We start from the raw sequence: 14,011 nt of genomic DNA on the forward strand, positions 1-14,011 counted from the left end.
TTTGTGTTAATCTCTTGTGATAAGACAGGTTATTTATTTGTACAAATTTAAATAGTTTGTTATCTTACGAACTTAAACTTATAGATCTAGACATATTTTTTTTGCATTTAAAATTACATGCATAAAAATATATGTATGTAAAATTTACTGCATTTGAAGTTAAAAATTGTCAAAATGGTCTAAGCTACATAAGAAATGCTTGGGGCGTAAGAGGTCTTTATACTCCCCTCCACACTTGGAAATTCTCTTAACTTGAAATTCATTTTATTTTTTATCTATAATTTAAATTTCGCTCTCTCTTTCATCTATCACCCTGTCACCTTCATATATCTCTTCATATTAAAAAAAAAAAAATCATCTCATGACCCCAAATCTGTTTCTCAAGACCAAATTAAAGATTTGACTCAAATGACTGACTTCTTAGGCCTTAAGATTCATTGAAAATCAAGTTAAGACTAACTCTTTAGCAAGAGATGAAGTCTCCCACTTGCAAAATCCCTCATTTTTTGTGATTAATTATATAACCATCAAGATAAAACCGACTGAACTAGTTTTTGAGCATCTCTTTTTAGTTCATTAGAAGAATAAGCCACCTACTAATGATACATGGCTGACTCATATTGACTCAGAGATTTTGGCCAAACAATTAATAGAATACTATTTAGATTTTAACTATACATAACATAGTTCAATTAAACTCAGGGTAGTTGATGTAGTGCATAATGTGGATAAAGATAATCAAGTAAAAAACTCAACCACAATAACTAAAAATAAAGCCCAAGAAAAGATCAAAGAAGATGACCAATTATAAGAGCTCAATCAAGAGCCCATAACTTGGAATATTTTAAATGTAATTTATATTTTATTTTCATTTAGAGACTTGTATGAAAATTCATGAAAAGATAGGCATGTATGAAGTATTAAAAATAGGTGATTGGAATTCTTCTTCATAAATGACAACTTACCTCCCTTTTTCATTTCTTTTTCCACTTAAAAAATGATTGCCTAAGAGTCATGCAATGCCTATAAATATGAGTCGAAATACTTTATAATTATCATTGATGAATGAAATATTTTGGTGGAGAAGTGCTTTTCATTTACTTGCTGCTTGGTGGCTTCAAATAGATTGCCTATATCAAGTATGTTAAGTGGGCATCTTCATGTTTTTTTTTTAATTCACTTGTAACTCCTTTTAAATGCCTGCTCCAAACTCTTCAAATATTTTCTACCACTTCATAAGTATCCTCAAAGACCAATAAATCACCAACCAATATCTTAAAGTCATTATAAACACTTTCGCATCTATTGGACAAATTAGAGGACAATAGAACTTAGCTTTGTTCCCTATACCTTGACACCCTCTTAAACTCCACCAAACTCTACCATTAACTTCCGATCATAAGTTCACATCTTAACTAATACTCTGTCATCATTTTCAGTCATTTATCCCACATAAAAATCACTCTATAAAGCAATCTTCCAAATCAAACCAAATCAGTCTAAATTGGACTAGTCTTATCATTTGTATTAGTATACCCCTTTGAATCCCTCACTATTCCACCAAAAACTCCATAACATTTATTTAAATATTAAACTAAAGATCCAAAGCCTTTTCTAGTCATTATTCTCACCAAGAGGCTATCCACTGCCATCAATAATACATAACATTCCAACAAGAAATATAATGTAAACTCAAATTCCAATTTTCAATACAGATCCAAGGAGAGAAAGGAAAATTATGGTACGAATAAAGCTCCTTAAACTTGGAAGCATTGCCTCATATGTGACCTATTCTAAAAGATTACAAAGTGCTTATTCACTTTTTTTTTTGCCAAAAAAAAAGAGCCTGTATTATGCATCCTGAACAAAAAAAAAAAGAGTATATTTATCAATCATCCATAAGCATTAACGTGGTAGACAGTAATTAAGCAAATTTGCATGCACCTTCAAAAAGCCTTCCACCAAGTCCACAAAAGAAAATATAAAACTAATAATAACATTTCCATTAAAATATTCTCAAGATCCCAATCAAGAAAGTGACAAGTGAAAAAGAGCACTTCTCAAGGGACTCATTTGCAAGCTCATGAAAAATAAGATTTAAATGAAAAAAATTGCATAATTTAGAAATTTATAACCAAACTGCAACATATGAAAGGATTGCAAAATCTCTTGGTTAGAGGTATTTGAAATAAGATTATAATTGAATCACAGACCCATCAATATCCTTGACAAACTTCCCCAAACAAAGAAAAGCATGACAAGCCAAAAAAAAGCTAAAAATAGAAGGACAACATACAATTTCAGTTGGCTTGTTTTGATTGTATTCTGACTTCTTTGATTCAACAACCTTTTCCAGTGTCTCCTGATCCCAATCATCCATTGTTTCTATTGCATAATTTCAAAGTTAGATGGTATATAGACAAGAACAAGAGAACTCAGGCATTAATTAGACAAACAGAAAATGGGCTCGGAAAGCATAGCATCACTCCTTACCAGTACTTTCCTGATCACGTTTGTCACTATAAATGTCAATCTTCTCACCCTTCCTTTGCACATTTAAATCATGCGAAAACTTGCACTTGAAGCCTTTCGCACATTGTCCAGCCTTAAAAAACTCACATAGAATAGACTTGGGATCGACACCTGAGCAGTGCCCATGGAATTAAAACGTACAATATTAAGTTAAGATCAGTAAAAACGAAGATAAAAATTAAGAAGGGATGAAACTATCATGCTTTAGAATCAGATATCAACATACCAAGTGGAACTTTAGGTTGGTTAACAGCAACCTTAAACAAATCATTCAGCTCCTTCTCTCTGGCCTTATCATCTTCCAGCTTCTTCTGCTCAAGCAAAATTTTGAGAAAAAGAAGTTAAAAAGCGCTTTTTATAATCACAAAATGGTCACCAATCTGTATTAAGTACCGTCAAAAAGGGTAAAAAGATTACCTTGGCGGCCACTTTGGAAGGATCAGGCCTAGGTTGGACGGATTGCTGGAGGCTCTGCACATATTTCTGAACATTTTTGCTCTTGTTCTTATTCTTCAGACCGAAGGTCTTGTCCTCGACAACCTTCTGCTTCTTCGCGAGTTCCGACTTAGATTGTTGTTTCGGCGGCATAGGCAATCCGCATCAATAGAAACCCCGCGGGAGAAAGAATCAACAACTTCGGAGTGATGAAACTCCTACTTCTCCTCTTCCGGTGTATTCTCGAAGAACACTGAGTACCAAATCTTCCTATATGATCGATTAAGATTTGGAAAAGGGGCGATGAAGATTGTATATTGGCCACAAGCTAAGGTTTTTGCACGTTTGTTGTCCCTCAATTTTGTTTCTCCAGCTTTCCGATATCCCAGCAAGCAATAGCGATCTGGGTTCCTCCTGCTCCCCACAAACGAAGCTCCAAATCCCCCTCCGCGTTCGACTGGGCGAATGTTTTTGAGTTTTTCACTTCTGGTTAGGTTTTTTTTATTTTTTTTCACGTTTGGTTAGGTTCACAATCTATATGTGGCTTTAAGATTCGGATATTGAGATCTAATTTGCTTTGAAGAAAATTAAGAACAGGATAGATATCCTTATCTGATGTCTAATAGGATATATTTTTCAATATTATAAAACTTTTTTTTTAAGTACGCTGAAATATATCTATATGCATTCATTTCACGTACTCATTCTTATATAGTGTCTTAGGAGAAAAATATCAAAATTATCCCTCGATTATGCAAGAACGATCAAAATAATTATCAATTATATTAAAAGAATATTTTAGTCCCTCAATTCTAAAAAAAAAAAAATCAAAATAGTTCCACTGTTAAATTTTTTACAGTAAAATCAATAAACTAACGAATACATAAATTGCGGGAGGGTATATCTTGAATATGGTAAATTCGTTAAAATTAGCTGCAGTAAAGTCCCAAGGTGAAATCAAAATTGAAGGATTTAACATATTGCGAGCTTTGAACCTTAGTTATGAATCCCTAAAAGCGTTGAACCCCCAACATAGACGGAATCAAAGCACACGAGCGTCAAACTCAGCAGTCGACCGTTCTTCGCATCCTTTGGCAACATTGAACTTCAACAATCAAAGTCTAACAATGTCAAATCCCAAGGTCAAACTCCAGCAACGTCGAACCCTAATATTCGATAGTTCTTCACATCTTTTGACAACATTGAACTCCAACAATCAAATTCCAGCAAAGTCGAAACCCAACAGCCACGGAAGAGACCTTTCTATGGACACAAAGTCCTTAAACGCAAGGAAATTATCGTTGCACGCTGAACCCTTATCTACTCAATCGTCAAGTTCAATCGAGCACCCACGCGATGAGCTGAGTTCAAACAAGCAACTAGTAGAAGTAAATTTTTTTTTAAGTTGATATTTTTGAGAGTTGTCATTGGCCTAGTTTTAGATGCTTTACCTCCTTAATTAAATATCAAGTTGTGAATGATATGATTAGTATTAAAAAAAAAAACAAATTGTGACTGGAGTATGATTAATATTTATGCGTGATTCATCAAAATTTTGCTTTAGATGATTTATCCTCCTTTATAAAATAATAAAATTTCTCAATGACATATACATTTGTTTATTAATGAGAAATTATATTGTATGTTAATTTTATTATGTTTTACTTATTTTATTTTGTGTTCATTTGAATGCTTTTACAAATTTTATAATAAGAACAAATCAAGATAATGAAGAGGTGCTAAATTCAATGCGTTTGAAAAAGTTAGTAAGTTTTTTAAGCATGAATTTATTTTTAGAAGTTTCTAACTTAAATTTAATGAATTTTTCATGCATAACATTTTTTTTTTCAAAAAATTAGAAATGAAATATTTGATGTCCAAAAAGTTACAGCAAGATTTTCTGATTATCAAGAAATATTCTCAGCTGAGTGGTTTGAAGATTCAAACTCCTCACTATTATTTGGTGGTTTAATCGAGATGATTGATATAAACACGTATTAGGACAAAAAGAGTAATTATGGCAATGATGATTATGGCGATGATGATGATGATGATGATGTAGGTTATACCTATGTTGATTCAGATGAATCTAAAGATTTTCATGATATTAATGAAATAAAAAAAGATGAAGATTTATCTGAAAAAATTATTAGATTAAGCATGCAGGATTAGAGATTTATTAAGGGAAATAAACTATTGAATCTATTGAAGAATATCCTTCTAAAATTTTAAAGGGGAAAGGTTGTAATATTCATTGTGTGAACTCATGTGATGATTGTAGCAACATGATAGTTAAATGATCGACCTTTAATCCTAAGGCAGATTCATCAAATCACTCTTTCTTTACTCTCTCTTTTTTTTTTGGTAAGGAGGAGTTTAAAGAAGCCGTTAAGAGCTCGTCAAATTTGATAAAAAATTAAAATTAAAATTTTAAAGAATTATAAAAGAAGATGTAAGGTTGTTATTTGCATGAGGCCAAACTGCCCTTTTGGTATTTAAGTTTCAAAACATGAAAGCAACAATTCATGATAGATCAGATCTTTACAAGAACATACATGTATATGGAATTATTACATTAAGACTTTGAACTTTATAATCATTATGAAGAGATATGCGAACAAAATCAAAGTTAATCCCTAAATAAATTGCAATGTATTTATAAAAGAAGTGATAGATGACTTGAGGTTGCATGTATTAAACTTTCAAGTTAAATAGGTGATTTAGAAGGCTAAATAGTTTATATATAGGAAGGGGAAAATCAATTCAATAAAATTTGAGACTATTGTCTTGAAATTACATATAGCAATCCAAGATCAACTTTTTATGTCCTTACAAGTAAGGACTCATATTTGTGTGGGATGAAAAGATTTATGTGACTTTATGCATGTTTTGACTTTTAAGGCATGCAAGAAAGGCTTCAATTCAGGTTGAGGACCAATAATTGGTATTTATGGTTGCATTTGATGACAATAATAACATGTTTTTAACTATATGGATAGTAGTTGAAGTAGAAAGCATAAGCAATTGTGAGTGGTTTTTGAGACTGCTAGACAAAGATCTATAGATTTTAGAGAATCAGCATAACTTAACTTTCATTTTAGATAAGCAAAAAGATTTAATTCCATCTCTTAAGAATGTTCTACCTAATTTCACCAATAGATTTTACGTTATACATTTGCATCAAAACTTCAAGTTGGCAAGATTTACTAGTGTGGTGTTAAAGAATGCATTGGGCAGCATCAAGGGCAACAACTATTAATTAATTCACATTTAGAATGGAGTTAGAGAAATTAGATGTAGAAACAATTAGATGATTAAGTGTGAAGCCTCCAAGTAAATGATCAAAATCATATTTTAACTTTATACCCAAATGTGACACTAGCTGAATAATATATGTGAATGTTCAATTCACTCATTCTTGAAGCTATAGAGATAAATATTGTGTCAATGCTTAAAAGTATTATTGCCTTGGTCAGGTCAAGGATATTGGAGAATAAGGGAAATTCAATGAAATGGAAAGAAAAGCTATGTCGTAAGATTATTAAAATTCTTGAAAATAATATGCAAGAAGCAGGTTCTTGTATTGGGTATAAATTTAATGATGACAATTACGACATAAGTATCATGGATGGAGCTCAAAATAAGGTTGACTTGAACTTAAAAATATGTAGTTCTAGGAAGTGAGAGTTAAGTAGAATACCATTTGAACATGTATGTGCTACAATTCATATAATTATGAGCGACTGTGAGGATTAATTGCTCATCCTTACTGCATGGTGGAAAATTATATGAGAAGTTATTAATATAGTATTAAGCCTTCAAATGGTGTTGATGAGTGGCCAAAGAGTGATAAGATTCCACCATATCCATCAATATATAATAAACCCTAGATGGTTAGGCCATTAAAGATGCAAAAAAGAGTTATCAATGAACAAACATCACATTCAAAGCCAAAAAGGTCCCAATGTGAAGCTTCTTTACATTAAATGTAGATAGAGTGGACAAAATAACATCACTTGTGAAAAGACAATGCATATTGAGGTGACACGCAGAGATGCTCAGGAAGATCTACAACCATTGGTTGAAATGGTAGGCAGTGTAATTCCATCAGTTTCACTTGATTAACTATTTTGGTTTTAAAATGATAATTTTGAAACTTGTTCTTGGTTCAGTTCAAGAGTCAAACAAAGTGTGAGTCATCTTATGAACTCTCACGCAAGGATCTTCCATTACAAAACTTTTTTCAAGTTCATGTAATTTTTTTACTGTAGAGTTCACTTTCTATTTTCTTTTATAAAGTTAACTAAAGTTTCTACCTATGGTAGGTGTACACCTCCAAAAGAAAAAAAAAAACTCATTGAATGAAATATTCATGTTTGGGATCTTGGATTTTTTGTATGGATGGTGTGGACAACAATACATAAAGCTGCATCTTTTAAATATAGTTTTTCAACATTTGAATGTAATGAGAAAATTTTGAAGGAATTTGCATAAATATTATGTTTCGTCGTGACAAAAGTGTACTTCATTTTATTGTCGTGTGATACATTCCTAATGCAATGGATGAATTTTTAGCTTTATTTAATGTATTGTTATGAAGAAATTTTAAATCTAATGAACTTTTATTTAATGGAATGGATAGTTCTCATATCATATACAAGTCCCATAATTTTCCAATGGCTATTACATTAAAGTGGAAATGATAACTTCAAGCATTACGTCCCATAGTTGATGGATTATATGTGCATCTTCTCTTCAATGTTTTATTGTAGTGAATTGAGATCATCCATCAAGCTATACATAGATATCATTTCTTTTCCAGTATCAATTCTTATTCTTGTTTTGGTCACAAAGATGTCAAAAACAATGTTGGATTCTGAAACCATTAACATCTCTTTGTTATGAGCCTTTAAAGGTTGAATCTGATGGCAACTTAGTTGATTTCGATGATCATGCTTCAGTCACTCCTTTTGTAAGTGTGGGCTTATTTAGTAAATTATTATTCTGGTGGTTGAATCCTTTAATGAAGAAAGGCTATGAAAAGCCACTATAGGAGAAAGATATTCTTATGTTGGGAAAAGAAGACCAAGCGGAGAGTTTCTACTCTTTATTTTTGGAGCAATTTAATAAGCTAAAATAGAACTAATACAATTCTTCTTCTTATGTTATAAGGGTGGTTGTGCCTTGCCATTTAGATCAAATTTTAGCATTAGGGTTCTTTGAATTTCTTAAGGTTCTAACACTCTTTGCAGGTCCTCTACTACTTAAATCTTTCATTAAGGTATCAATAGCAAACAGAACCTCTAAATATGAAGATTTTATGTTGATCATCACTTTGTTTATGGCAAAAAAATTAGAATCCTTGTCACATAGGGAGTGATACTTCCGAACTAAAAGGTTAGGACTCAAGTGAGGTCTTTGTTATCAGTAGTCATCTATCAGAAGCAACTTAGGCTATCAAACTCAACCAAAATGGTCCATTCTTCTGGAGAGATAACAAACTATATTACCATTGATGGTTATAGAATAGTGAAATTTCCATTATGGTTCCATCCTCGACGAGCATCCAACTTTGTATTGCTTTATTAATTCTTTATAATTTGTTGGACCTTGCAACAATAGCAACCATGATTATCATAATATTAATAATTATATGCAATACTCCATTGGCTAAGTTCCAGCACAAGTTTGAGCAAGGCTTATAAATGCTGAGGATGAGAGGTTGAAGGCTTTTTTAGAAGCATTAGTGGATATGAAAGCACTGAATCTATATTCATGGGAAACACATTTCAGGAAGGTTATAGAAGGCTTGATAAAAGAGTGTGTGGATTAAAGTTTTTCAGCTTTGGAGAGCATATAATAGCTTCTTATTTTGGTCTTCTCCTCACTACAACAAATATGGGCATTAGCGGCAGAATTTTTGGCTGAATTATGCTACTAATTAGTATAGATGATTTGATGAAATTATTTGGCAAAAATGTTACTTAATTTTTTTATAGAAAAAACCATCGATAATTTTGTAGGAAAGAAACTATTACATGCCGAACCCATCCCCCTATCCCATTTCACATTTTTTTCCCTCCTGAATGCCTCCTAGAAGCCGCTTTCAGCTTGTCCGTCGCCCATTGTCATTCTATGTGATTTCTCGACCATTTTTGGCATTTTTTTTATATTTGGAAGGTGATACTTCTTGTTTTTGTTTATTTCCTATTTTTTAAATGTTTCAACTACTAGATTTTGTTAAAAATTCTTTTTTTATCTGAATAATTACTGTGAATGATTGTTACATCAGTTAATTAGGGTTATTTCTAGTTAATGCTTCATTTTTTGTTCAATATACATGAGGATTATTTAGAATATGGTTCCTATGCCATTATAGCTTTTATGGAGAGAATCAACAAGTTAAAAAAAGTTATTTATATTTTTTAGTTAAAAAGAATAAACTTAGAAGAAATGTAGACAAGCCTGAGAAGAACATCTAGTTATAAGATATTGATTTTCTTCATTATAAGAGAAATAAAAAATAATAAATATGCTTAAATAGGTTACAAATAATACATACAATTAGCCTCTTATGTTGAACATAATTTACCAAAGAATAGGATGCGCTTAACTTTTTTTTTTTTCTCTGTAGGGTTGTTAAACTAAGTTATAAATGGATATTCATAGTCAAAGGAATTGGATGTATAATATATTGTTGTTTGGATGAAAGTCACTGATAGATGAATATTTTAAGAGAGTTAATATTTTATTCACATGTCATATCAACTACCTTCTTTTTTATCAAAGTGATGTTTAGGTTTCCTTGCTCAAAGCATAAAAATCAAGCATACCTTATGAGATTAAACTTGATTTATATCACAAAGGCTTTATGCCAGGGTATTGGGTTGTACTTCACATGGAGAGCATGAGCCATATTTAGACTCTCAATGTGGTCCCTCCACAACTCCAAGAGTAGTGGAGCATGATTAGAATACAAGAAAAAATAAAGAAATGGTTTTTGATGCAGCAAGGCTAGAGTAAAGAGAACATTTAGATGGATCACCTAACATTTAAGCACAAAAATTCTATAAATTACTATGTGCTACTCAATAACCTATGTGGAATGGGTGCACTACGCATTTTGAGTTATTAGGTGTAGTTATGATGCTCAGTATTAAAACTAAATATAATATTTCTCGAGAGTGCTCTAATGAGTTCATAGGCCTAATTAAGAATTTACTATCAAAGTTTGGATTAAATGCTATAAAAATTGATTATTGTATTAATAAGGATGACCTAATATAAGTTTCATATCATACTTGCAGTGCATTTAAATACAAACTAAAATCTACAACAACATCAAGCCGTTATCCCACTACGTGGGGTCGGCTACATGAATTCTTTTTCTCCATTGTGTCCTATTAAAAGTCAAATTCTCGTTTAAATCTAATAAAGAAAGGTCATTCCTAATATTTTCTAACCAAGTATTTTTAGGTCTACCCCTACCTTTCTTAACATAAGTCAAATCTAATACCTCTACTCTCCTAACCGGGTCATCGCAAGGCCGCCGTTTTATGTGACCAAACCATCTAAGGCTACTTTCTCTAATCTTATCTTCTACTGGAGCTACTCCAACCTTTTCACGTATATGCTCATTTCGTATCCTATCTCTAAGGCTAAAGCCACTCATCCACCTGAGCATCCTCATCTCTGCCACACTTAACTTAGTATTATGCTTCTCTTTTAAAGGCCAACATTCGGCACCATAAAGCATTGCAGGCCTCACTACCATCTTATAGAATTGTCCCTTAAGTTTGAGGGGTACATTTCTATCACATAACAAGCCCGATGCATTCCTCCACTTCAACCATCCAAATAAAAGGATGTGTGATATTCTCAGTTAATTTATTTACCCATCATTCCCAAAGTCCAATAGTTATATGCATCAATGAGCTCCGCTAGGCACATAAGATGGCATAAAGAGAAGTACTTATCTCAAGTAGGTGTTCTTAATCATCCATTAGATATAGAAGCATGAAAGCACTTAGATCTTACATATCCATCATTCATTGGAGAATCACATAACATAAGACTAAGATTATATACTGATCACTTCACTCTTTAAAGTCAAGCAGGTTCAGTATACTCTTACTGGCCTATTATTATAACACCTTACAATCTTCCACTTGAGATATGTATGATTACACCTTACTATTTATAATACTTATTATACATATATCACATAACCCAAAAGCAAAAATAGATGTCTTCTTACAACTTTTGATTAATGACCATAATTTGTTATGGGAAGAAGGCATGCTAATATAAGATATCTCAACTAAACATAATTTTCTTCTTAAAGCTATCTTACTATGGAGTATCAATGACTTTCCAGTACATGGTACACTATTTAGTTGGAGCACTACAAAAAAGTTAGCTTACCATACTGTATGGAGCATACCAAATCATTCACATTAAAATATGGAGGTAAAAACTTGTGGTTTGATTGTCATGGTATGTTCATGCCTGCCGATCATCCATTTAGGAGAAATAAGGGTGTGTTCCCAAGAAATATCCTTGAGTGATCAATTCCTCCAAGAAATAGCCTTGAGTGGTCAATTCCTCCACTCTGATTAAGTGTTTATGAGATACTTCCAAGAGTGAATGACATTCCGACTATTTTCAAATTTCCTATATTATCAAAGTGCAGAGTTGTTAAATATGGACTTCAATATAACTAGATAAAAAAAGTATTTTCTAGACATTACCTTACTAAAGTACCAATTTAATTAGGCATAATTTGGATGTTATACACATTGAGAAGAATATCTATGTTTTATAACATTTTTAATATGATCTTTGATGTTAAAGGTAAAACCAAAGATAATTTGAAGGCAAGAATGAACCTTAAAGAGTATTGTAGGAGAAAAAATCTTAAGCTAGCTAAGAGAGAGTGGTAATGGAAAAATATTGAATTTGAAAGCTCCCTTTTCATTCCTGTTGAAACAAAGTAGATTAGTTTATCAGTGGTTTGAAACATTGAAAATGCCTGATAGGTATGACTCTAACTTAAGCCGATGTTTCTACATTATATCCGAGAGACTATTCGAGATGAAGAGCCATGATCATCACATTATCATAGAATTTTTTTATTTCCCATTTTGATCAACTTCTTACCATATTATATTTTAAATTATTTAATTTAACTTAACATTTTTTCAAGATTTATGTTTAGCAAAATTAAATGAAGAGTGAGTAAAATATATCATTCATTCTTTGCAAACTTGAAAAACATTTTGCTCATACCTTTTTCAACTCTATGGAACATATACTAGTCCATTTATCATATGAGACAAGAGTCGGTGGTCCTATGCAATATCATTGAATATATCCATTTTAGAGGTATACCAACATTTAATATGCAAAAAAATTACTTATTTTAACTCTTACAAGTTTTCTGCTTCATCTATCATATACTTTAACAAATTTACAAAAATTTTAAGAGCAAAGAACACCCAAAAGGATCAATTTGTGAATCCTATCTATCATTAGAGAGAACCCTTTTTTGATCTTATTACTTTGAGCCACATGTGAGAAGATCAAGAATAAAAATTGGACGTAACATTAGAGTTAATGCGGATTATCATCCTCAATCGTCATTATCAATTTTTTCCACTCATTGAATGCCTAGTAGAAGATGTACAAGCAGATTTCTTAAATAATTTGGAGATTAAGATAACAACATTATAGTTGCTACTGAACTATTTAGAAGTTCATCCTCTTTAGAGTAAGAGAATAATTCATTTGTTAAGGGTTTTCAAAATTTAACGCTTTATGCACACCTAAAATGGATAATCTATGCAATGGTTATTTATAAGTACTTTGCTGACAACAAATTCTAAAGTTATTGAAAGAATAATTGCGGTTGATTTTCCAATATGGTTCAAACAATACATAAGTCCAAACAATAGTTTATTTTATAATTATTTATATTTTGCAACAAGTTAACAACTATTTTAATTGTTTTTTAGGTTCAATTTTCTCTGCAATGGGTTCAATATAAAGTGTTTCATGCACTTGGATGGGGACCAATGAGAATTTATGAAAACATGGGTGATTTACCTTGTTAATGGATTTAGATTTCTTGTTAAGTTATGGAGTGAGGAAAGAAAAACTAAAAGTTATGGTGTTTATATTAGAGGGAACACTCACGAAGGAAGTGAAGGTGGTTATTATGGTATTTTAGAAGAGATTAGTCAACTCCAATATCCAGGGGAAGATGAAAATCATATATTTTTATTCAACTATCAGTGGTATGATCCTATTCCAAATAAAGGCACAAGGGTGCGTCATTTATATAGTATAACTAAGGTGAAGCGTAGTAGGAGATATGTTAAGCTAGATTCTTTTGTTATAGCACACCAAGCAAGTCAAGTTTATTTATTTGGTTATCCATCTGGACTTAGAGATAGACAAGATTGGCTAGTTGTAATAAAGACCAAACCTTGAGGCAATGTAGAGCAATATTATGTGATACAAACCGCACATCAAGAGGAATAAATGTCTGATTTTAGAGGACCTATAAGTGATATATCATAGGATTCAATCTTTATTAGCTAGAAAGAGGTACTTGATAGAGAGCCTACAACATTAGAGTTGCACATGCACGCATATCAACACCATGAGGATCACCAATGGGTTGATCAAAGATCAAAGAAATCTCATGTGAGTTTTTACAATTCCATAGTGTTCATACATACAATTTATATCTAAATGGATTTATATGTATTCCATTTCTGACAGGATAATTATATAAAAATTCTCAAGAGTTAACCTTCTGTTGGTGAGGAAACCTCTTCAAGATTTACATTGTTTTATGACTACAACACATGGATATAGGCGGTGGGAGGTAGACATAAGGGGTGAGTGTATGGATCATAATCCTAGACATACACATATGAAGCACATGCATTCAACTCAGTAGGCTACGATTGGCATTGAAGAGATAGTTATATGAAAGGGGGTTGCACTCATTAAGGAGCTAGAGCAAATGTGACAAGTA

The 14,011-nt window shown here is 31.9% G+C and overlaps 1 protein-coding gene across 2 annotated transcripts in view; it reads right to left on the reverse strand.

Annotated features, from left to right (window-relative positions):
* Positions 1-3,443, reverse strand: part of LOC110107827 (zinc finger CCCH domain-containing protein 21) — a 30,949-nt gene extending 27,506 nt beyond the window's left edge. Inside the window, exons 1-4 of one of the 2 annotated variants that reach the window (XM_020838226.2) lie at positions 2,950-3,443; positions 2,759-2,843; positions 2,494-2,643; positions 2,297-2,385 (exon numbers count right to left, since the gene is read on the reverse strand). In XM_020838226.2, coding sequence (XP_020693885.1) covers positions 2,297-2,385; positions 2,494-2,643; positions 2,759-2,843; positions 2,950-3,120 — 495 coding nt within the window. In that variant the 5' untranslated portion in view covers positions 3,121-3,443. The remainder of the gene's footprint in view (positions 1-2,296; positions 2,386-2,493; positions 2,644-2,758; positions 2,844-2,949) is intronic. The other variant, XM_020838227.2, reaches the window with a different exon arrangement.
* Between the last annotated feature and the right edge of the window lie 10,568 nt (positions 3,444-14,011).

This window comes from Dendrobium catenatum, unplaced genomic scaffold (genome assembly GCF_001605985.2).
Source record: "Dendrobium catenatum unplaced genomic scaffold, ASM160598v2 fragScaff_scaffold_128, whole genome shotgun sequence".
In the NCBI taxonomy this organism is placed as follows: Eukaryota; Viridiplantae; Streptophyta; class Magnoliopsida; order Asparagales; family Orchidaceae; genus Dendrobium; species Dendrobium catenatum.